Source organism: Podarcis pityusensis, assembly GCF_964106645.2.
Source record: "Podarcis pityusensis genome assembly, chromosome: 8".
Lineage (NCBI taxonomy): Eukaryota > Metazoa > Chordata > Lepidosauria > Squamata > Lacertidae > Podarcis > Podarcis pityusensis.
Genome location: NC_138033.1, coordinates 18581083 through 18603268, shown reverse-complemented (window position 1 = coordinate 18603268; position 22186 = coordinate 18581083). Strand labels below are relative to the sequence as shown.

At 46.8% G+C, this 22186-nt stretch overlaps 1 protein-coding gene and 1 long non-coding RNA gene across 2 annotated transcripts in view; one reads left to right on the top strand and one right to left on the bottom strand.

Annotated features, from left to right (window-relative positions):
• NPHS1 (NPHS1 adhesion molecule, nephrin) overlaps window positions 1-22186 on the top strand; it is a 56523-nt gene that overhangs the window by 11126 nt on the left and 23211 nt on the right. The window contains exons 8-18 of the mRNA XM_081018604.1: window positions 509-630; window positions 2390-2561; window positions 4213-4370; window positions 5842-5983; window positions 6107-6231; window positions 6813-6984; window positions 8622-8751; window positions 9689-9861; window positions 10578-10718; window positions 17655-17795; window positions 19136-19257. Coding sequence (XP_080874730.1) covers window positions 509-630; window positions 2390-2561; window positions 4213-4370; window positions 5842-5983; window positions 6107-6231; window positions 6813-6984; window positions 8622-8751; window positions 9689-9861; window positions 10578-10718; window positions 17655-17795; window positions 19136-19257 — 1598 coding nt within the window. The remainder of the gene's footprint in view (window positions 1-508; window positions 631-2389; window positions 2562-4212; window positions 4371-5841; window positions 5984-6106; window positions 6232-6812; window positions 6985-8621; window positions 8752-9688; window positions 9862-10577; window positions 10719-17654; window positions 17796-19135; window positions 19258-22186) is intronic.
• Window positions 11948-16417, bottom strand: LOC308484539. The gene is made up of 2 exons (XR_013989950.1): window positions 13341-16417; window positions 11948-12874 (listed from the first exon to the last, which is right to left on the bottom strand). It is a non-coding gene; the product is annotated as an uncharacterized lncRNA (long non-coding RNA).

The following is a 22186-nucleotide window of genomic DNA, read 5'->3' as shown; positions in this document are numbered from 1 at the left end:
TTTGATTTGGGTGTGTTTAGTTTCCTCTGTGGATCAGCGCCTGTCATTCAAAACAGACCTGCGTCCCAGCTTTTGCCCTATCATTTTGACGATGATAACTCAGTATCCTTTGACTGATTTAGAGCAAAGGTGCAGAATCTGTGGCCTCTAGATGTTACTGGACTCCAGCTCCCATCCGCCCCGGCCAGTCTGGCCAGCAGTCAAGCATAATGGTCAATGGGGATGACTTCTTTGACCATTCCTGAACAGGGAGAGCTTGGCTACCGTAGTTGATGAACTGGTGACTTCAAGACTGGATTACAGTACTGCAATGCATTCTATGTGAGACTTCCCTTGCGCTTGCCCTGGAAACTGCAGTTAGGCACTAGTCTGACACTCTAACCACTGCACAACACTGTCTCCCCACCCCTATGGAAAAGGAAGGTTGCTGTAGGTAAACAGGAACTGGTGGCCTTAGGGACCTCCTCTCCTTTGAGTTTCAGCCATATCGTTCTGCTCTCTTTGACAGTCCCACCACAGCCACCTGTCATCAGGGGATATGATGGCCCCACAGTAAAAGCCAAGGACAAGGTAGAGCTGACCTGTATTTCTTTGAGTGGGAACCCACTGGCTACTCTGCAATGGCTAAAGGTGAGTGAGGGAACTTTGAGGCGCTAGTCTTTTTGTACTGACTTGTTTGCTGAGTTGAGTTCCCCTTCCCCCCCATTGTGCTCTGGGGAGAGGGGAGCTGTTTTCGTGTGTGCACAATTCTTTTCTTTTTTTGTGGGTGGGACGACAAATCATTTGCTATTGGAGAAAGCCCAGATCCTCCCCCAGGTGTCTGGAGCTTGGGATACTGTACAGCAGACCATTGCTCCTGCTCTCCTTAACATTTGGGTCGACATTTCTGTGACTTCCAGGCTGTAAATGCAAAAGCGTCCCAGTGAGTGCCACCTGGTGGTAATTATTCTGTTAGCAGCCGGTGAGGGACCTGCAGCCAGATTTTCTGACAGGCTATATGTTATAACCCCACAATTCCCCTTCTGCTACATCAGCAACAGTACAGCCCTTCCTGTCCCATTATCTGGTGTGGAGTTTTAGCTCAGCTTTCTGTTCTCTTTGATCTCTTCCTGCATTCTTCAATCCACTCTGTCTGTCTTTTAGCCCTTGGCCTCTTCCACCTTCTCCTTGACTTGCTGCAGCCTCCATGTTTTTTTTCCAGTCACCTGGCCTTCTTCCCTGCCTCCTCCATCCTTGTTCCTGGTGCGTCTTCTTCTCTTTCAGCACCCCAGCCTCCCCTCTGTGTTTCTCTTCCCTTTCCCCCTTCTTTATAACAGTAGCTCAGTGTTCTGCGATTTTCCCTTCCCTCTCATCAGTTGGAATGCTCATATACATTCATTGGTGACAAAGCAGCTAAGGATTGCTCAATGTATTGCGGCTCTCACACGGTTTGAAACAGCCTGCCTATGGCAGTTGCTCCACATGGTGGCTGTTCTACTGAGGAAGAGCCACAGAGCACACGGCATTCACACAGAAGACCCAAGATTCAATGCCAGACTTCTACAGGAATGCCCCCTGCCTGAAACTCTGGACTGGCTGCTCCAAGGGGTATAGCTAGATAGACCAGGAGTCTTACAAGCACTAGAAAGCAGCTTCCAACATCCCTGAGGTTTTCTAGTGATGGTGCATGGAGGTTTTATGAATGGCAGCAGCAATCCACATGTTGTCGAATTTGTATATGGTGTTACAAGGTTTGCTGGGCCCTAGGCTCTATCCTCCTTCTCCTGGTCTCTAAGAGAAGGAAGGAAAGAAGTCTGTGAGCCCAAAATAGGTTATTTCCCTGCTTGGTTTGAGAACATTTGCTATTTGCTCAGCCCCTGTGCTCATTGAGCTCCAAAGTCATGGTGCATTAGGGCCAGCCAGGTGTTTCTGACTGCCTACTGCTTCTGTCCTCTGCTCCTATCCTGGCATACTCCTACTAATTTATTTATACCCCACTCATCTGTCTGGGTTTCCCCAGCCACTCTGGGCAGCTCCCAGCAGAATATTCAAAACACGATAAAACATCAGACATTAAAAACTTCCCTAAACAGGGTTGCCTTCAGATGTCTTCTAAAAGTCAGATAGTTGTTTATTTCCTTGACATCTGATGGGAGAGCATTCCACAGGGCAGGTACCACTACCAAGAAGGCCCTCTGCCTGGTTCCCTGTAACCTCAATTCTCGCAGTGAGGGAACTGCCAGAAGGCCCTCGGAGCTGGACCTCAATGTTTGGACTGAACGATGGGAGTGGAGATGCTCCTTCAGGTATACTGGGCACTGCCAGGCCCCTCCCCTATCTTGTCAACACCCCACCCTTCAGCTTCCAGGCTCTTCTCCCTGGATCTCAGCTATGGGCTTGTGCCTTACAGAACGATGAAGTGATTTCCACGAACTGGGAGACGGACAACACTGGCCAATTGTCCCGGAGCTCCCTCAGCCTCAGCATCACAGCAGAAGACAACATGGCTACAATCAGCTGCCAGGCCTTGAACCAAGTCTTGCCCCTTCCCCTGCAAGCCAGCATCACTCTGCACGTGGTCTGTGAGTGTTGGGACTGTCCCTTCCCAAAACATGCCTGGGTAGTTTGTCATGAAGTTGACTTGTTTCAACCAGGACTTGACTGAATATCCTGCCCTTCCTTTCCTGGGACCACTCATTCCCATAGAAGTATGTGTGTAGGAGGGAGATATTTGGTGACTTGGGGAGGAGGCAAGCAAATGCTCATTTGTGGGTGCTGTGGCCATGCTTTCAAGCACGAGGTTGCCATTGTGTGTTCTTTTTGCAATACAAAAGTCTTTCCATCACTTCAAGTGACAGTAGATCACTAGTATTCCTGGAATTAAATGCCCCAATGGGAAAAATGCTCCCTCGTGATAGTGTTATTCCCAGAGGAACTTTTCGGAGGGGAAGATTGGTCAAGGAGCAATGTTTCTTTAACTTTTATTTTAAAAAGTAGTTGAAGGAAGACAAAATCCACATCTAACATATCTTTCAAGGTAATATCACCCCTTGAACATTCTTAGGAATTCACCCCCTGAAAATTAACCTTGTCTTCAGAAGCATATTTCCCCCTCCCCACCTTTGCAAAACTTACAAAATTAACTGGGCTCAAATACTTTGACTCAGCACTGGTTCCAAGAAACCATAGTTAAGATTAAGTTCATTTTAGGGTTCAGATGGAAAGGTAAACTGTGGTTATTTTAAGACAGACGTGAAGCCTCCAATCTCCTCCTTTCCACCAGAAGAGAGGGATGGGGAGTACATGCACCCAAATCTCTCCTTGTCTCCTTCCTGTAACTAGAGCTTTTTGCTATGTTTGAATACAGACACTATCCTGCACAGGGCTGTCTTAAGCATATGTGGCACCGGGGTGCAAAGATCCGCCCCCCCCAGGTTGCCCAGTCCCAGGCGCGCAGGAGGGCGGAGCTGGCCAGCCGCCTCAGCGTGTCGCTGGCTCGGTTGCCCCCGAACTTGCGGCACAGCAGAAGAGTCTGCTGCGGTGCTCCGACCAATGGGCGGGCTCTTCCCCAGACTCAACTTTTGGGCCCCAGACTCTAGGCCTGGAGCCCCTGGGAGCCTGGCGCCTGGGTGCCCCGCACCCCTATTGCCTATGGGTAGGATGGCCCTGATTTTGCATACCCACTAAACCAGCAGTTCTCAACCTGTGGGTCCCCAGATGTTGTTGGACTACAACTCCCATCACCCCTAGCTAGCAAGGCCAGAGCTCAGGGATGATGGGAGTTGTAGTCCAACAACATCTGGGGACCCACAGGTTGAGAACCGCTGCACTAAACCTTTAAGGCACATTTACCCCCTCAAATAATACTGGGCACTGTGGCTTACACTTCACAGAGTTACAATTCCCAGCAAGCCTTGACAAACTACAACACCCAGAATTCTTTGAGACGAAAAATGTGCTTGGGGTGTATACGCAGCCTCAGCCACTAGGTCCATTTTGTAAACGACGACAACAACCTTGCTTCCCTTCGCAAAAGTCAAGCATGTTGTACTTTCCCAGAGGCACTTGGAATGACAAACAAAACTGCAACCAACTTTCTTCTCCTGGTGAAAGGGAAAGAAGGACACAATGATTTGAAAACAAAAATGGGCACATCTAAGTCTTGCACTGGGTGACTAATATCCTTCTCTCTCTCCCCCCACCCACCCCCGGGCTCTACCTTTTGGATGACAGTTCTCCCCGACCAGGTGAAAATCATAGGCTCAAGTAGCACCGAGGAAAACAAGGAGGTCTCACTGTCTTGTTCCACCTCTGCCAGCAACCCACCTGTCTTGCTGCGCTGGTGGCTGGGCTGGAAGGAGCTCAACGCCACAGAGGTCACTGTGTCAGAGGTAGGCAATAGCAGGGGCCCATCCTGCTAGGAGGCTGAGTGAGATGGGTCCTATGTGGACGGTAATTAGAGGGCGTCAGTGGACGTTTCATCCTCTCTTGTTCCTGAGCTAAGGATGGGGCAGGAATTTGAAGGAAAACTTGTTTAATCTGCACTTTCTGAAATGATAGATGAACCAAAACACAGCTGCCCTTTGAAATTCGCACTTCTATGAATGTTGCAGTGCACATAATGTGTACGAAAATGTGTACCCTGGAGTCAAACGTGCATCAGAAGGCATGCGTAAGAAAAAATAGGAGACAAAAATGCATTCTGTGAGGAGGAAGTGCTTTGTAAGAATGTGCGTATTGGGCAAAATTGTATAAAAATACAGTGGTACCTCTGGTTATGTACTTAATTCATTCCGGAGGTCCATTCTTAACCTGAAACTGTTCTTAACCTGAAGCACCACTTTAACTAATGGGGCCTCCTGCAGCTGCCACGCCGCCGGAGCACAATTTCTGTTCTCATCCTGAAGCAAAGTTCTTAACCCGAGGTAATATTTCTGGGTTAGCGGAGTCTGTAACCTAAAGCCTTTGTAACCCGAGGTACCACTGTATATGCATATTGAGAGAGATTTGCACTAAAATGCTGCTGAGTTTTCATGAGGACTTGTCTTTATTTGGGTTTGTTTTTTGTTTTTTTGGTGCAAAGTGTTATGTGGAAAGGTGAAGAACTGAATTTGAGATTGGGAAAGTGAGAATGGAGAAAAACCAAAATTGACAGATTCTCCCTTCCCTACTTTTAGATGTCGCCTGCCAACTTTTCCAGACAAACAGGAGATTTTTGAATCCAGGGGGTTGTGTGGGGGCACAAAATCGAGGTGAGGCAGTACATTATGGCAGAGTCCTTTGGGACACTCTCTCTAAGGGTGTCCCAATTTGGAGAGTACTCTCTTTCCAGGGCCTCCTAGCTGATGGGTTCCCAGTGGAAAGGTTCCAGCCCATCAGAGCCTGGGTTGGGGTCCACCACTTCCACCGCTGGTCTTCTGAATCCAGTGGATTCCATTGTCTCCATGTCAAGACTTATCTGCTGGTTCGGATCATGACAGGGAGGGCCTGAAGCATGAGTTTAGGGGCCATGAGCGTGGGAAAGTAAGGGCCTCTGAGAAGACTGTACTGTCCCAGATTGTAGGGGAAGTAAGAACATTGTATGAGCATTGAGGAAGGTTGTAGCTCAGTGGTAGAGCATCTGCCTTTCCTGCAGGAAGACCTAGGTTCAGTCTCTGGCATTTCCTGGTTGGGTTTGGAGTTTCCTCTTCTCTGAAGCCCTGCTGCCAGTCAGTGTAGACAATACCAAGTTAGAGGGACTTGTGGACTTTCAGAGTGCTGGGAAATCAGGGAAACAGCCATTTTGAAACCAGTTGTTTAGATCTGCCTCTTCTCCCTTCTCAAACTGACAATTGCTGACTGAGGCCTGATATCCTCCTACAGGCAGCTCATGGCGGGATGATCACAGTGTCTAACATCACATACACAGCACGCCGTGAGGACAACGGATTGTCTCTGATCTGTGAGGCCTTCAATGAAGCCATCCTCTACGCCAAGAGTGCTACCGTGACCCTCCGAGTACAGTGTGAGCAGGAGGGATGATTGTGTGTGTGTCATGGCAACGGTTGTCATGTGTGACGTGTTTTGAATCCCCCCTTCTCATATCTGTTTCCTCCTTCTCTTCCCCATTCTTGTTTTTGTCCTTCAGATCCACCTCAGAAGATCTGGATTGATGTGCCACCCCCAGAAACATGCTTTCGAGCTGGCACTGTAGTCAAGCTCACCTGCTTTGCCAGCGGCGGACACCCTCTGCCTCGCCTCGAGTGGTACAAGGTGGTCCAGCATTACTGCCTCCAGGGCCAGCGCTACCATTAGGCTGGGTTGGGAAACTTTTTCAGCCTGAGAGTCAGTGGTGGTGGCTGAGGAACAGAGGCAAAACTTGGCAGAACAACGAATGCAAATTTTATCTTCGTACAATAGGCTTGTTTCTAGACACCCATCCTCATACGCTGTCCTTCTTCTTGGCAACCAAGGGACATGATCAGTGTTCAAGGGCACATCACAGCCAGGCAAAAATACCTGAGGAAGTTGCGAAGCCAGGACAGTGAGGGGCATGGTCTGGGGTGAGAGGGTGTGGTTGGGGAGGGGCTGTCACCCAGAGAGAGTCTCAAGGACCCAGGTAGAAAGGTCTGGAGGCCAAATTTGGCCCCCGGGTCTGAGTTTCCCCTCCATTGCATTAGACAAAGTGAGGTAGATGACAAATGGTAGATGCTGGGGGCAGTAGAAGCGACCCCATGGCTCTTCTTCCTAAGGACCCCTGGCCAGTCCTGAGTGATGGGTGCCCAACTGGCCAATCCCCCCAGAGTGGCTGCCTCTCTGCTTACCCCCCACTGCAATCTGGATTCTTTCTACAGGAGAGCAAAGTAGTGAGGGACGGGACAACTCCGGGGTCATCGGGGAACATTGTCTCCAAGGAGCTGCTCCTCACCACGACTGCCAGCGACAACATGGCTGCTTACTACTGCAAGGCATTTGGAAGTTCCAGAACCCCAGCGCTCACTGCAGAGACTCGTCTGCACGTCCAGTGTAAGCTTCAACACTCATGTGCACCCTTCCGGCCTTGATCTGAACGGAGGGCGTGTTTGCGGGGGGACATGTGACTGAGACATAAGAGCAAGATGCTCAAGAGAAATGTAACTGTCTACAGAATCACAGAACTGTAAAATTTTAATGGACCTCAAGGGAGAATTAGTCGAATCCCCTGCAATGTCTATCAATGTCAACGTGGTTCCCCATCTATCTTCTCCATCCTGGGGCTGGGGCAAGGCAGGGTAGTGGCAAGTCTGGGGCTGCACCGGCGGAGCCAATCTGACCACTTCACTGGTGCGACTGCAGAGCCCCAGCCTCCTGGCCACCTGCCCCAGCCGCATCTAGGCAGGCTGCAGTGATGCCAATGTCAGAAAAGTGGCTCCATCCCAGTGGGTGGGACAATACCAGGTCCACCAGGCAGCAGGAGAGACCTGATGGATACGTCCGAGCCCCTTTAAACCCAACCAGTTTCCTTGGAGGGGATGGAGCTTGAGACCGCCACCCAATGATGGTGAGGCTGCTTAAGCTCATTGTTTGCTCCAGACTAAACCATTGATGGGACAATGTTCCAAGCTGGCTGCTCTTAGGTGCCTTGTGTACATCCTGCCTCTGTATTCAGAACCACAGTGAGCTGTCCGTGGTCCTGCCCTCCTCTGAAGCAGCCTGGGTGTCTGCTGAGCTTCACCAGTATATTGTGCAGGGTGCAAGGGCAATATGCCAAGTTATAGCATCTAGCTCACTATTGTCGACAGTGACGGGCAGCGGTTTCCCATGGTTTCAGGCATAATAAGTCTGTTTCCAGCCCTAGCTAGAGAAACCAAGGGTTAAACCTGGGACCTGTTGCATGCAAAGCCCCTCTCTCACTGAGTGGCAGCTTTCACACACAGTCTAGTAGAGGGTGCCTGGGAAGCCACCCTGGGCTCCTTTGGGAGGAAGGGTGGGATATAAATAAAATAAAATTGATGACTCAAGCAAGCAAGCATCCTGGGAAGAAGACTGGGCTTTAGAACTCCTGCCCTGCTAGCTTTCCAAATGCAAATGATTTACGATATGGGTGAAACCCATAAATATGGGATTTCCCTCTTCTATTATTTTAAAGTGATAGCATCCATAAGCAAGAAATATTCTTTTTTGCTTGTTTGTTTCTGGTGTATTGATAAGCTCAGCCCCAAGAGTTGTGGCACCACAAGCGGAAAGATGGGACCTGAACATAGGAAGCTGCCTTTTACCAAATCACGGCACTGATCCATCCAGCTCAGTAATGTCAACACTGGATTGCCGTGGCTCTCCAGGATTTCCAGAAAAGAGGCTCTCTGAGCCCTATCAGGAGATGCCAGGAATTGAACCCAGGGCCTTCTGCATGTGAGCCAGAGGCTCTGCCACTGAGCTATATCTCCTATCTGTACCTCAATGCAGAAGGTCTGAATACAGACCTTATACGACCTTCCCCAATCCACATCCGTCAATTTCTTCTGAATCACAACTCCCATCATGGTCACTGTGGCCAGGGCTGGTGGGAGTTGTAGTTTAAGGCATCTGGAGGGCAGCAGGTTGGGGAAGGTTGGCATGGAGGGTAGAGCTAGGAGGTGGCGCCGAAGCCTGAGTCTTGACAGCCAGCCGCTTTCTTTCCACAGTCCCGCCCCTAAGCGCAAAAATTACGGTGACAGCCAAGGAGGTCAGACCTGGCCAGTCGGTGACTCTTCACTGCAAATCGGGCAGCAGCAACCCTCCCGCCAACCTCACCTGGCTCAAAGATGGGAAAAGGTAAGAGGATGTCTGACTTCCCCAATGCCCATCCTACATCAGCTTCACCTGCAGGTCTCTCTATATCTTCAAAGGCCCTTGTCCATTTCTGCCAGGGCTAGTCCAATACATTTTGGAACCTTGGGTAGGATTGTGTCCTTTGACCTCTCACTCTTTGCTCCTCCAGTTTGCTGGAACATCTTAGGGCTCAGTCATGGACAAAGATGATGTGGACACCCACAGTCTCTCCAGCTTGTTTTCCTGTGTGTATTATTATTATTTCCACTTATAGAGCAGTTATTATCCAAAGTTCTCCAAGTGGTTTATAGTAGGTCAGCGTTCTTCAGCCTTGGATCTCTAGATACTGTTGGGTGACAGCTCCCTTCATCCTTAGCCTTTGGCTAAGTTGGCTGTGGATGATGGGAGCTGCAGTCCAACAGCACCAGGGGACCTGGAGTTGAAAAACACTGCAGTAGGTTACATATGAATATAAGCATTGTAAGTAAGGCAGAGGGCCTTCTCAGTGGTGGCACCCATTCTGTGGAACGCCCTCCCATCAGATGTCAAGGAAATAAACAACTACCTGACTTTTAGAAGACATCTGAAGGCAGCCCTGTTTAGGGAACTTTTTAATGTCTGATGTTTTATCGTGTTTTGAATATTCTGCTGGGAGCTGCCCAGAGTGGCTGGGAAAATCCAGCCAGATGGGCGGGGTATAAATAATAAATAATTATAGTATTATTATTATATAAGTACCACAAAAACCATGCTCGGGAGTCACAAGTGGGCAGAGTTGCTGTTGTCCTCAGGTCCTTCTTGGAGGCTTTCCGTAGGCATATTTTTGGCTACTGGGAGAACAAAATTCTGGACTAGATGTGCCAATGGCCTGATCCAGCACAGCTTTTTCTTGTTCTTATAAGTTCTTGATAAGTTATTGTTAGTAGTGTTTCTTCTTCAGGTTGAAGGCAACTAACCCAGAGCAGAAGAAAGCAGAATTTGGAGGGTTTTCCACTTCAGGAAAGGTGACTCTAGTGGTGTCATCTGCAGATCATGGGATGAGAGTAGAATGCCATGCATACAGCTCTGTCCTCTCTGAAGGTGTGAATACCTTCTACCAGCTCACTGTCCTATGTAAGTATGAAGTAGGGAGGGGAGGGAAGTTCAGTTCAGTTTTACATTTGAAGGTGAACCTACCTAAAATTAATGCAAAGCTACCTAAGCCACACTTTCCGAAACAATGTGTGAACCGAAAAGCATCCGCCCTTCAAAATGCATGGTTCTCTGAATTTTGCACTGCAGTTCCCCAACCATTTTTGTAATGTGCATAGGCTAGAGTAAAATGTGCATAGAAATGCATGAAAATAACAAAGAAAGATGTATTGTATTAGGGAAAACAGCTTGCAAATAACCTAGCATATTAGGCAAAACTGCAGAAAATATGTATATGGAGAAATGTAAAATAAAATGCTGTTGGATTTTCACAAGGATTTCAAAAACCATTTTGCAAACTGACGGAGAAATGAGGAAAGCAAACTGGAAGGAACAACCAGGAGGCGGGAGCTGTCACTCATGTGTGTCTTCCATGACCACATTGCAGTTCATTGGGCTGAAATCATGGTTGATTTGTTTACAGTTTTAGCATGTGTTGTCCCCAGGGCAGATGTAAGGCAACGTTTACCCAGAGGGTTTCTGTGGAAGCTCTTTGAAATGTAAGCCTGGCTCTTTGAAATGTACCAGCAACAACCTGCCATATGCTCATATTAGACACCTTTGGGCTTCAAGAAGCAGGAGGGAAAGTCAGTGGGAAAGTCATCTGAGAATCCCTTATTCCTCTGCTTTTTGCACAGTTCCCCCAGAGTTCTCCTCTGAGCAACCTCTAGTAGTGCAGGCTGTGGAGCACGGAGCTGTTCAGCTGCCCTTGCTGGTGTCGGCCAGCCCTCCAGACATCACCTATCGCTGGAGCTTCCTTGGTGAGGTACTCTTGACAGGTGAGTCCAGCATCATTCTTGGAGTGAAGTCCCAAACTGTTGCTGTTATTTTGTCACCAGTGTGCCCGTCTTTTTGCAGACAAATGAGACTGGTCCTGGCTACAAGGAGCTTCCAATCAAAGGGCCAAATTAGATGGGGCATTGAATATCTTTGCATTTAATTTGCACTTTAAAAAAAATGCAAATAGCATCCACACAGTGAGTTATGATAATCACCTGGCTTGCAGCAAGTCAGGAGGAATTTTACCATTTCCTCTCTGGCTGCGGTTCTAAGGAAAATCCTCCTTTTGAAGCTATTTACACTGGAAGGAAAATATATTTGTTGACTAATACAGGGGTAGGGAACCTGTAGCCCACACACTGTTGCTGTACTCCACTTCGCATTATCCCTGACTATGGGCCATGCTATCTGGGAGGGAAGGGAGTTGGAGTTGAACAAATATCTAGATGGCCACAGGTTCTCCATCCTGAGTTAATATGCCTCCTGGAATCCTTAGCGGGCTTCATCCTTCTGGTGAAAAAAATGCCTTGCAGCAAAAGGGTAAATTGTGCAATGACAGCTGGGTGGGCCAGTGCCAGGAGCAATAAATCACACGGCATCAGCCAACTTAACTCTTTATTCAAGGAAACAAGGTCTGCCTAGTGAGCACAGCAAGTCATCCCAGTAGGTCTTGCCCCTATGAGGCAGTTGTGGAGATTGAAGGTCCCCGCCTCCCCACAGTTGCCTAAGTCTCTCATGGAACTTTGAAGTGTCAGGCATAGCCCTATTGGCTTTAGCCCAAACGTAGCAGAGTTTTCCTGCACAGCGAGGAAGCTAGTTGCGGCGGTAATGACTAGTCAGCTAGACTCAGAATAACTATTTACAGGATTTATTAAAAGGAAAAAATAAAACCAGCAGAGTTTCTGCATACAAATCAAAGCAAAATAAATCCTTTCTTTCTCTCTCTCTCTCATAACCATACACAGCACTTCTAACTCCTTCTCCTAACACACCTCTCAAACTGTGCTAGCATTCCTAGATAACAGAGTTGAGTGCTGGTCGTTAACCAATCAGAGTAAGTAGTTTCTAGGTCAAGCAGACCTTGGCTTTCTGCCAAGAGTAAATTGACACTGCCTTGAGTTAATTGTGTGAAGCCAGAATCTGTAAGTTTCCCATAAGAATCAATTAACAGAAACTGAACACCCCCTCACAGATTCTGCTGGACAATTAACATCAAAAAACACCTATGTAGGAGATTATTTTTCCAGCAAACCTAAACCCTTGCACATTTGCTTGTTCTTTATCTTTGCCAATGGTTTAGTTAATACATCTGCTACATTTTCTTCACTTGATACATAAGTACATGTGATTATATTGTCTTGTACACAGCAACGTACATTTTGGTATTTTACAGAGATATGTTTGGAATGTGATTTGAAACCCTCTGTTTTACTTAAGGTTATACAAGCTTGATTATCAATGTAAACTCGTACTGGTTCTCCACAATTTACATTTAAATCTGTTAACAAATGCTTGAAATAAATCACCTCGTTGCACAATTCACTCAATGCGGCGTACTCTGATTCCGTTGATGACACACTTACAATGTCTTGCTTGCGTGACCGCCAGCTGATTAAAGCTACACCGACCATTACGACTAGTCCTGTGACAGATTTTCTATCTGGCAAATTTCCCCAGTCACTATCACAGAAGCAACTCAACATTTCATCCTCTGAAGAATTTAATTGCAACATATAGCCAATTGTCTGTTTGAGGTATCTCAGAACTTGTTTTACCCCTTTCCAGGCATTTAGTGTGGGTTTTGAGACCAATCTACTTAATATGCCTACTGCGTAGCTAATATCAGGTCTGGACCACTGTGCTAGATACAATAAACTTCCAATTACAGAATGATATACATCAGGATGTTCAAATTCAGGACTCTCATCTATATGAAGTGTTTTTATGAAACCTGGATCCATAGGCACCGCTGCCCCTTTGCAATCCTGCATCCTGTATGTAGTCAGTAGTTGTTTAACTTTGTTCTGCTGACTAATTAGGCAGCTGCCATCTTGGGCCCAGCACACTTCCAACCCTAGATATGTCCTAACCGGGCCTAAGTCTTTCACTTTGAACTTACTGGACAATTGCTTGGCAAACCTTTTAGTTTGTTTATCTGTTTTACAGGCATACAATACATCATCTACATAAATCAGACAAAACTCTTGATCACTGCCTGTACCACGTACATAAACACAATTGTCAGCTGTACTCTGCTTGAAACCAAATGACACTAAGGCCTCATGGAAACACTTGTTCCAAGATCTTGCAGCCTGTTTGAGACCATATAGAGCTTTGTTTAATTTTAACACTCTATTGGAACCTGTCTCATAACCAGGCGGTTCGGCTAGATACAGGTCTTCTGATATTGATGCATGTAAATATGCAGTCTGGATATCAAAATGGTTTAACAGGAGTTTTCTCTTTGCTCCAAGCGTTAGAATCAGCCTTACACTGTCCCCCTTAGCAGTAGGGGAAAAAGTTTCATCATAATCTTTTCCAGGCCTCTGAGAATATCCTTGAGCCACTAAACGAGCTTTGTATTTGTACTTTCCTGTCACCAGAGGTTTAAGTTTGTACACCCACCTGCAGCCTACAATCTTTGCCCCCTCAGGCGCTGCTACTGGTGTAAAAACCTTGTGCTCATTCAGAGAGGACATCTCTTCCTCCATTGCCTGTTTCCAGAGCTCTGCCTCCTCTTTTGGTAACTTTAACACCTCCTGAAAACTCTTGGGTTCTGCAATTACACTAAACACATTTGCAGTATCTGGAGAAAAACGCACCGGAGGCACTCCTTTGTTTTGTCTTTTAGATCTTCTGGGAGAAAATTTTTCTTCTGACCCACTTTCCTCCTCAGAACTACGACCTCTCTTTTGCTGCTTAGCAACTGGTCTCTGGCTAACTCCACTTTCTTGAGAGCTCTTATCTGAACTTTCCTCCCCCTCAGACTCTGATTCTCTGTGTCTACCTTCAGAGTCATGGAGCTCCTGGGAAGGTTCAAACCAAACCTCAGTATTGGCATGTAGTCTCTCCCAGCCACTATGTTCACAAAAACTGGCATTCCTGGAGATCACAATGCCATTTGTCCCTTCAGCAAAGCGGAAACCTTTTCCCAGCTCCTGGTAACCCACAAACACTAACTGTTTGGTCTTAGGATCTCCCTTTTTTCTCATTTGTTTCGGAATTAATACCCAGGCTTTTGATCCAAACACATGCAAATGGTCAATTTTAGGTTTTTTCTGAAACAATTTAAAGTACGGGGTTGTACCTATTGTTTGATGAAAGAGCCTATTTTGGAGATAACACGCAGTGAGCATGCTCTCCCCCCAATAAGACATGGGCAAATCAGCATCTTCAAGCATGGCAAACATCATATTTTGTAAAGATCTGTTTTTTCGCTCTGCAACGCCATTCTCCTCTGGGGAAAAAACGTTCGTTTTTCTATGCCCAATCCCACGCTTTTGTAACCAATCTCTAAAAGCATTTGACATAAATTCGCCACCTCTGTCCGTCTGAATCCTTCTGAGTTTAATGGACAGAAATCTTTCCACAGATGCCACCCAGCCTTTAAACTTAGTGAACACGTCACCCTTATTCTTCATGGGAAAAACCCAAGAGTAACGCGTGGCGTCATCCACAATTGTTAATGAAAAACGCGCTCCACCCCTGCTTACAGCAAATGGACCAATTACGTCCATGTGAACCAGCTGTAGCGGTGACTCACTAACTCTGTCACTTCTGGGGTAAGAGACTCTGTGGGTTTTAACCTTTTTACAAACATTACAATCAAGGTACTTGTTACAACTCTTTAACTTACCCCCATCAGCCAATTCAGACATTTTTAGTACACTCTTCCAGCAAGCATGCCCCATTTTCCTATGCAATAAGTGCACACAGTTGTCATGTATAGCTTTGTTATTCACTGCAGGCTGAGATTTACTGACTACTGCTGCAACTTGAGATCCTGCTTTAAGCCAAAACAAGCCTCCCTCTGACTTAGCAGTGCCTAAAATCTCACCAGCCTTCTTAATAATGCAACTGTCTCCTTCAAAATACACTTTAAACCCAGCTTTTAGCAAACAATCTACAGACATCAGATTGCTCCTTAATGACGGCACACAAAGTACATTTTGCAGGCATTCACGAAGACAAGGAACAAAAACTGCACCCCCCGAAATCACTTCGGAAGTACTTCCGTCTGCTAGAGCCACCTGGCTGCGCTGTGCTGAGTTCTTGGAAACAAACAATTCATCTGAATTTACGATGTGCCGAGACGCTCCCGAATCGACCACCCAGACCGCTTGTTTCTCATCAGCAATCTTGACCTCAGCGGTCACCAGCTGAGCCGACTGTTTTTGTTTGAAGAATTTCTTTTTACGCTGCTGCTGCTGCTGCTGATCTCGTCTCTGCTCCTGCACTGGCAACTGAGACTTGACCAACTCCGGACATTGTCGTTTTAGATGCGCTGAAGACCCACATCGGAAACAACGCCTAACAGCAAACGCTGACTCCTCACCAGTACGCTGCTTTTGCTTCACCTCTGGCACGGCATGAGAACTCCTTCCAAAACGTCCACCTGTAGAAGCCTCTGCAGCCAACGACCTTTCTTGCCTCTTCTGCCATTCTTCAATCAAACGCCCAGTAACGTAACTGACTGATAAATCACGCTCCTGTATGCCTTCTAGAGACAAAACTAAATTATCCCAGCTTTCCGGGAGAGAACTCAAAATAATAGCCACCTTCTCCTGCTGGTCTAACGCACAGTCTCTTTCCTGTAGCGCAGCGAACTTTAACTGTAAACTGTGTAGGTGTTCCTGCATTGTAACCCCAGGCTGTAACATTGCCTTGTACAATGCCTTGCGGATGAACAGCTTGGAAACCGCTGTCTCACGCACATGGAGTTCTTTAAGTGCTTGCCACACACCTCTAGCTGTCTTGATTCCCCTCACATACGGCAACTGGGAATCTTCCAGCCCCAAGACAATTGTGGCCCTTGCTCTTTGGTCTTTATCGAGGTCTTCATCATCAGGCTTTGCAGGAAACTTACTCACCACTTGCCAGAGACGATCCCTCTGCAGCACTGCCTGCATGCGTTCCGACCACAGCAAGTAATTGGAGTCATTCAGACGCTCAAAAGCCATCTGAACTGGTTGTGAGGCCATCTTGAGAGCGATGTCCCTGGAACCCGGAACCAGCTACTCACGACCACCGAGAGAGAGAACAGGAACCACAGCACCCAGCACTCACACGCTGCAGCTGTTGTCCTTGTGTCCACTGCGTCACCAGCTCACCACAGTCAGGAACCAGCCAGTGTCCATCTGCTGCACCAACAGGAACAACAACTTCTGGAACTACTGGAACCGACACCGTTGATGCTGACACCACCACAACTCAGGCTGGCAGCACAATGCCCATAACCTCATGGAACTTTGAAGTGTCAGGCATAGCCCTATTGGCTTTAGCCCAAACGTAGCAGAGTTTTCCTGCACAGCGAGGAAGCTAGTTGCGGCGGTAATGACTAGTCAGCTAGACTCAGAATAACTATTTACAGGATTTATTAAAAGGAAAAAATAAAACCAGCAGAGTTTCTGCATACAAATCAAAGCAAAATAAATCCTTTCTTTCTCTCTCTCTCTCATAACCATACACAGCACTTCTAACTCCTTCTCCTAACACACCTCTCAAACTGTGCTAGCATTCCTAGATAACAGAGTTGAGTGCTGGTCGTTAACCAATCAGAGTAAGTAGTTTCTAGGTCAAGCAGACCTTGGCTTTCTGCCAAGAGTAAATTGACACTGCCTTGAGTTAATTGTGTGAAGCCAGAATCTGTAAGTTTCCCATAAGAATCAATTAACAGAAACTGAACAGTCTCCCCCTCCTCTGAGTCCTTTCTAAGTAATCTGAGATTCTGTCACTGTGCCTGTCTTCACTCCTTCCTCTTCATAACTCTTTTGGTTCTGGGAGACCAGGAGGGAGGGGAGCTGGTCACAGCAGCAGGAGGAGACACCCTGGCTTCCTCACCAACCTGACTCATCTCTGCCTCTTGGCCTCCTCTCTTGCCTCTGATTCTGGACTGCTATCTTCCCCAGACTCTCCCTGCTCACTAAACCCTGTTAGCTCTTCAACTTCCAATCATTCCTCCTCCCAGGCTTTGCCCTCTAACCACTCATCATCGTCCCATCACCAACCCCTGGCTCTGAGTCTTCTTCCCTTGGGGGTTCCCCAGTTGCTGCCTCCTGCCACTCCTCTGCATCCAGCCAGTCCATGACAGCCAGCCTGCTCTCTTTCTCTCTCTGGTCTGTTGCTCGCCTGTTCCTAACCCAGTGAAGACTGGTCCATTAGGCCCAGTTGGGCATTGCCCCACCAAGCTCAGCTGTCCTCGGCTAGCCCCCACTTGCTTACCTCCTTAATTGCAAGGGCTATCAGCTTCCTCTTCCTGAGTCTCAGGGTTGCCTTTGTAGAGCTCAGCTGGGCGGAAGACAGGGACAAAAAAACAGAATTAGTTCACTTTCCCTGTCATTGGTTCTGGCTCCCTGACCTCTGTCCCACCAGGTCCAATAGCCAACACCCACCACTGTCCTTGGCCCTTGCTGAGAGCCAGTGTGGTGTAGTGGTTAAGAGCGGTAGACTCGTAATCTGGTGAACCAGGTTCGCTTCCCCACTCCTCCATATGCAGTTGCTGGGTGACCTTGGGCTAGTCACACTTCTTTGAAGTCTCTCAGCCCCACTCACCTCACAGAGTGTTTGTTGTGGGGGAGGAAGGGAAAGGAGAATGTTAGCCACTTTGAGACTCCTTCAGGTAGTGATAAAGCAATATATCAGATCCAAACTCTTCTTCTTCTTCTTCTTGTCTGCAATGCTTTCCTTAAGATTGGTCGCCTCTCTGTCTTCCTTAGAGGGTTCCCCACGGTATCACCTGCGGGATGGTGGCTCTCTAGAGATCTGGAACCTGACCAGGGCGGATGCTGGCAAGTACAAGATCTACTGCGAGAACCCAGAAGGCCACAATGAAACGGCCCTCTTGTTGGATGTGCAGTGTGAGTATCAGGTGGAGAGGGCATACCATGTATTCTGTCACTTGAAGGATGAGGGGCCTCATCTGTGCTTTTCTGTCCTTTGTGATTATAGCTCTGGCATGCTCTCCTCTGCCTTCCTTCTCTTGGTGTCTCAGCACACATCCTCTCGCAGCTGGCCTGGGTTTAGCTTCATGCCTGCTCTTGGGAACCAATGCTACATCACACTCTCTCTTTGTGCGGTGGTGTAACATAGGAATGGGCAAATCCTTCGGTTTCAGTTTCCATCATTTCCCCAATCTGAAGTGCTATTTGTCACATTTCCCATTACACACACACACACACACACACACACACACACACACACGTGCATCCCTAAGGCGGTCGGATGGTGCCTTGCTCACCTCCTTCTGGCAACTCCTGAAGCCCAACCAGTGCCAGACATATTGCTCTGCTTTCCTTTGGACCACATCAGCAAAGCTGAGAGGGGTTCTCAACATTTGGGTAGCCCAAGACCTCCATACACCCTGGCCAGGCTTTTGCCCCAGAGAGGTGGTTTGAGTTCACTCCCAGAGGTGTGCTCCATTCTCTCTCTGAACAGCTGGATGCCAACAACGTATACTCTCTCTCTCTCTCTCTCTCTCTCTCTCTCTCTCTCTCTCTCTCATCTCTTTATGACATTTGTCAGCATTTTGGAGTTCACTTCTTTTAATATACACATATTTGAATGCCTTCTTACCTAATGAACACACCTTTCCCAGCAATTTCCCTTAATATACACTAGTGGCCAGAATTGTGGAAACCTTTTGGAAGAAGTGTATTTCTGAGGTTTGATGGCTCATAACACCACTTTTTTTTAAAAAAAGTAATACCATAAAATTACATATCAGTGGAAAGATAATTTAATGAAGAATGCAATGCAACAAAGTTTGTTCACTTATCTGTATTCTATAAAAAGGTTATAGCCAAATAACCAGAAAAAGGAAGCACAACTTGCTTAGGTTGATATGCAGTAGGTTTCCTTCATTTCAGTGTAGCCAATGAGCATGAGTGTTTATGAGTAATCAAACTTGGGAAATACACTTTCCCCAAAAGGTTTCCACAATTTTGACCACTAATGTAATTCACTTTCATATGCAATGTTTAGAATTCTTTTTATTTATTATTGTGCACACTTTCCCCTGTTAGACGCTTCTTTGGTTGGGAAACTGCATTGCTAAGTGTGCATTTTGCAGGATAGCTGCTTTGGGGGAGTAGCTATTGTTTCAGGATATGTGAATTAGTTAGATTTGCATTAAAATGTGGACCAAATTGAAATTCTTGCCTGTCGATAGCATGCCACGTACCTTTCCCCCCATGAACAGATTCGCCATCCATCCGCAGCATTGGAGACCCAACCTATGTGGACCTGGGGGGCACAGCTGAGATTGAGTGCCAGGCGGATGCCAACCCCACACCTGCAAACATGTTCCAGTGGAGATGGCTGGTAAGTGGCTAGTCTAGACCAGAAGCTGAGGTTAAGGGTGGAAAAAGACTTTCTGTTTGCTTCAAGCTTTTACCCTGTGGCCCTGCTGATGATGCTGGACTACAAATCCCATTATTGCCAACCGTTGGGCATACTGGCTGGGGCTCATGGGAGTTGGAGTCCAACTATATCTGGAAGGCTGCAGTTTCCTGACCTTTCCAGTCCAAGGGCCGCACTTCTCCTCTGGGTAACCTTATAGGGGCCACACGACAGTCCTGGGTGCACCCAAAGCCAAAATTGGGTGGAGAAATGGATGTGACTCTAATCGACATTCCAGCCATTCAGACAGCTGCATCTCTCCATCCTTGATGCAGGGGAGCAAGAGTCATGAGTTCAACTGTGTCAACAGTTCGATGACACAGTCCAGACAGGCAAGAGCACTGAAGGCGCTGTGGAGCAGGGCTGGTAAAGGGTGTGGTTTTGTGACCTAGAGAAAATTCCGAGGACCAAGTGTAGAGGTTCTGGACAGGACTGGCCCACCCATGAGGGACCTGAAGCAGCTGCCACAGGTGGCAGAGTCCCTCAGGGTGGTGCCTCTGTGGATAACCCCCCTGCCACTGCCAGAGTCACATAGTTAAAGCAGCTTTTGGTGAGATCTTGTGGAGTTTGTGTAGGATCTCACCAGAAGTCACTGCCATGCAACCTTGGTAAGTAGAGGGGGAAGTGGTGGGGTTTGGAGGCGGCACTTTCCTGTTTTGCTACAGGCGGCAAAACAGGCTGGGCTGTCTCTAAGTCTCCCACCCCTGCTTATCCTCACTCCCATCCAAAATGCCACAACAGAGGCTGTTACTTGTGAGTAAGAGAGAGATCTTTATTCAGGCTAGGATGGTACAAACTCAGCAGCACACTCAGGGTCCATAAGACATGAAGCCAAAGTACACCAGCAACAAAGCCTTAAGCTGCTTTATTCTGTCAGCCAATAGTCTCACCAGACTATTTATTTCCGCACTTGGCTGCAATATATACTGAACGCCGATGCAATGTAGAGCATCTTTTACTCTCGATGCCAATAGGTTTGCGGGTTTGTTTGCTCTCCATTTCATTAATGCTTTTAGAAATTGTTTATCGCACTTGCATTTATATTGATTGTATTGCACAGTTTTTATTATTAGGTTATTTGCCGCTCTGGGTACTTTTAGCAGAAGAGAGGGATATAAATAAACAAATAAATATTGACAGCTCCGTTGCGGCAGTAAAAAATATGAAACCCACTGCACCATGGTTAGTTTGCTTCTGCAGAGAACCAGACAGTTCTTACCCTGTTAAGCTGATGTGGCTTTGCTCAGCGAGGTGAGCTTTTCCTCCAAGTTGTTGCCTAACTTAATAGCAAGTAAACCTGGTTTTCTTTCTTCTTTTGCAGATTAGTGAGGCGTGTCTGGCACTGCCAAGGAGTGTTTAGGAACCCAAAATACTGTGATTTTAAAATGACTAGTGTAATTTGTAAGCTTAGACCCATCATAGCAAAAAATAATGGGTGCAGTCATGCCAAAGTCACATTTCAGTCTGCCATCTTGAATTAGAATGGTGCCAGGCACCCCAAAGTTAGTGAAGACTGCCGCCCCCAACCCCAGGAAACCTCACGTCAAGTTTTGCTACAATGACTTGGAGGTGGAGCAAACCCATGCAAAAAAATGGGCAAAGTCACACCAGAGTCATATTTTCTACTGCCATCTTGATTCAAACGGCTCCCAGAACCCAAGTTTCAACATAGACCACTCCCCGCCATCTTGGAAACGCTTGTGCTGAGTTTGATGATGGTATCTTGAAAGGCAGCTGAACATATAGAGAACCAATGGACAACCCCTTTTCCAAAATATGTAGTAGATCTATTTATTTATAAACTGCTTCACAGCCAAAAGCTGTGTATAATAAGATCAAATGAGATAAAACAAAAGATTGCAGGCTCTATGGACTAAAATAAAATAAAATAAAATAAAATAAAATAGTTTCTACAGTATATTTCTACAATTGTGCATTCTTCTTTCCTGGGTGCTGACAGCTGGAAGATGCTTATTTTAATGGAATTATTATTTTTTGCCTGCAGCTCCTAGCCAGTTGACACAACCCCGTTTCTTAAGTGAGGGGCAGGGATTATTGCCAGTGAAAGTGACGAGTCAGTTTTTGTAGCTAACAGGCAGGAAAGGCTCCAAGGATATGGTGTTGTTTTGTGTGACCTGATATTCTTTTAGAGCAGGGGTAGGTAACCTTTGGCCCTCCAGAAGTTGCTGAACCACAATTCCCAACATACCTGACCATCAGCCATGCTAGGTGGGCCTGATGGGAATCATAGTCCAGCAACATCTGGAGGGCCAGAGGTTACCCACATTTGCTTTGTAGGACCTTTCTCACCCTGGTGCCCCCCAGATGCTTTGGAGTACAAGTAAAATAGTGATAGGGACTGTTGATTTGGTGACGCAGTCTAGGCCAGTGGGTGCCATGCCAAACCCTGTCCAATACACTAGCCCTCATTGGGTCCCCCCCCAGTCAAGGTTTGAATTTGCTCGGTGGCAACCCAGAGGAGCAAGGAGTAAAGCTTAACCAGCAAAACCCACAGGTTCAAGATTAGGACTGGAACTAATAGCTCGGTTTATTATTGTACAAAGCTGAACAGTTTTATGAAATGCTCTTCTGAAAGTTTATAGGACTTACAGAAAATAAAACAAAAGATATAAAATAGAACGTCCAAAAATAAAGCAATTTACATTTGATGAAATGTAAAGCAATTTGATGTCACTTGCATAAATTAATTAATGGTTTAGTAACAGTGTGAGCTAATAAATAGCACCGAGAAAGCAACTGATCTGAGCAAGTTACATGGTCTCCTCCTAACCCCCTCCACCTAGTTCTAAAACTATTCTGTAGTATAGTAGATCAATAAATTTCATAGCTA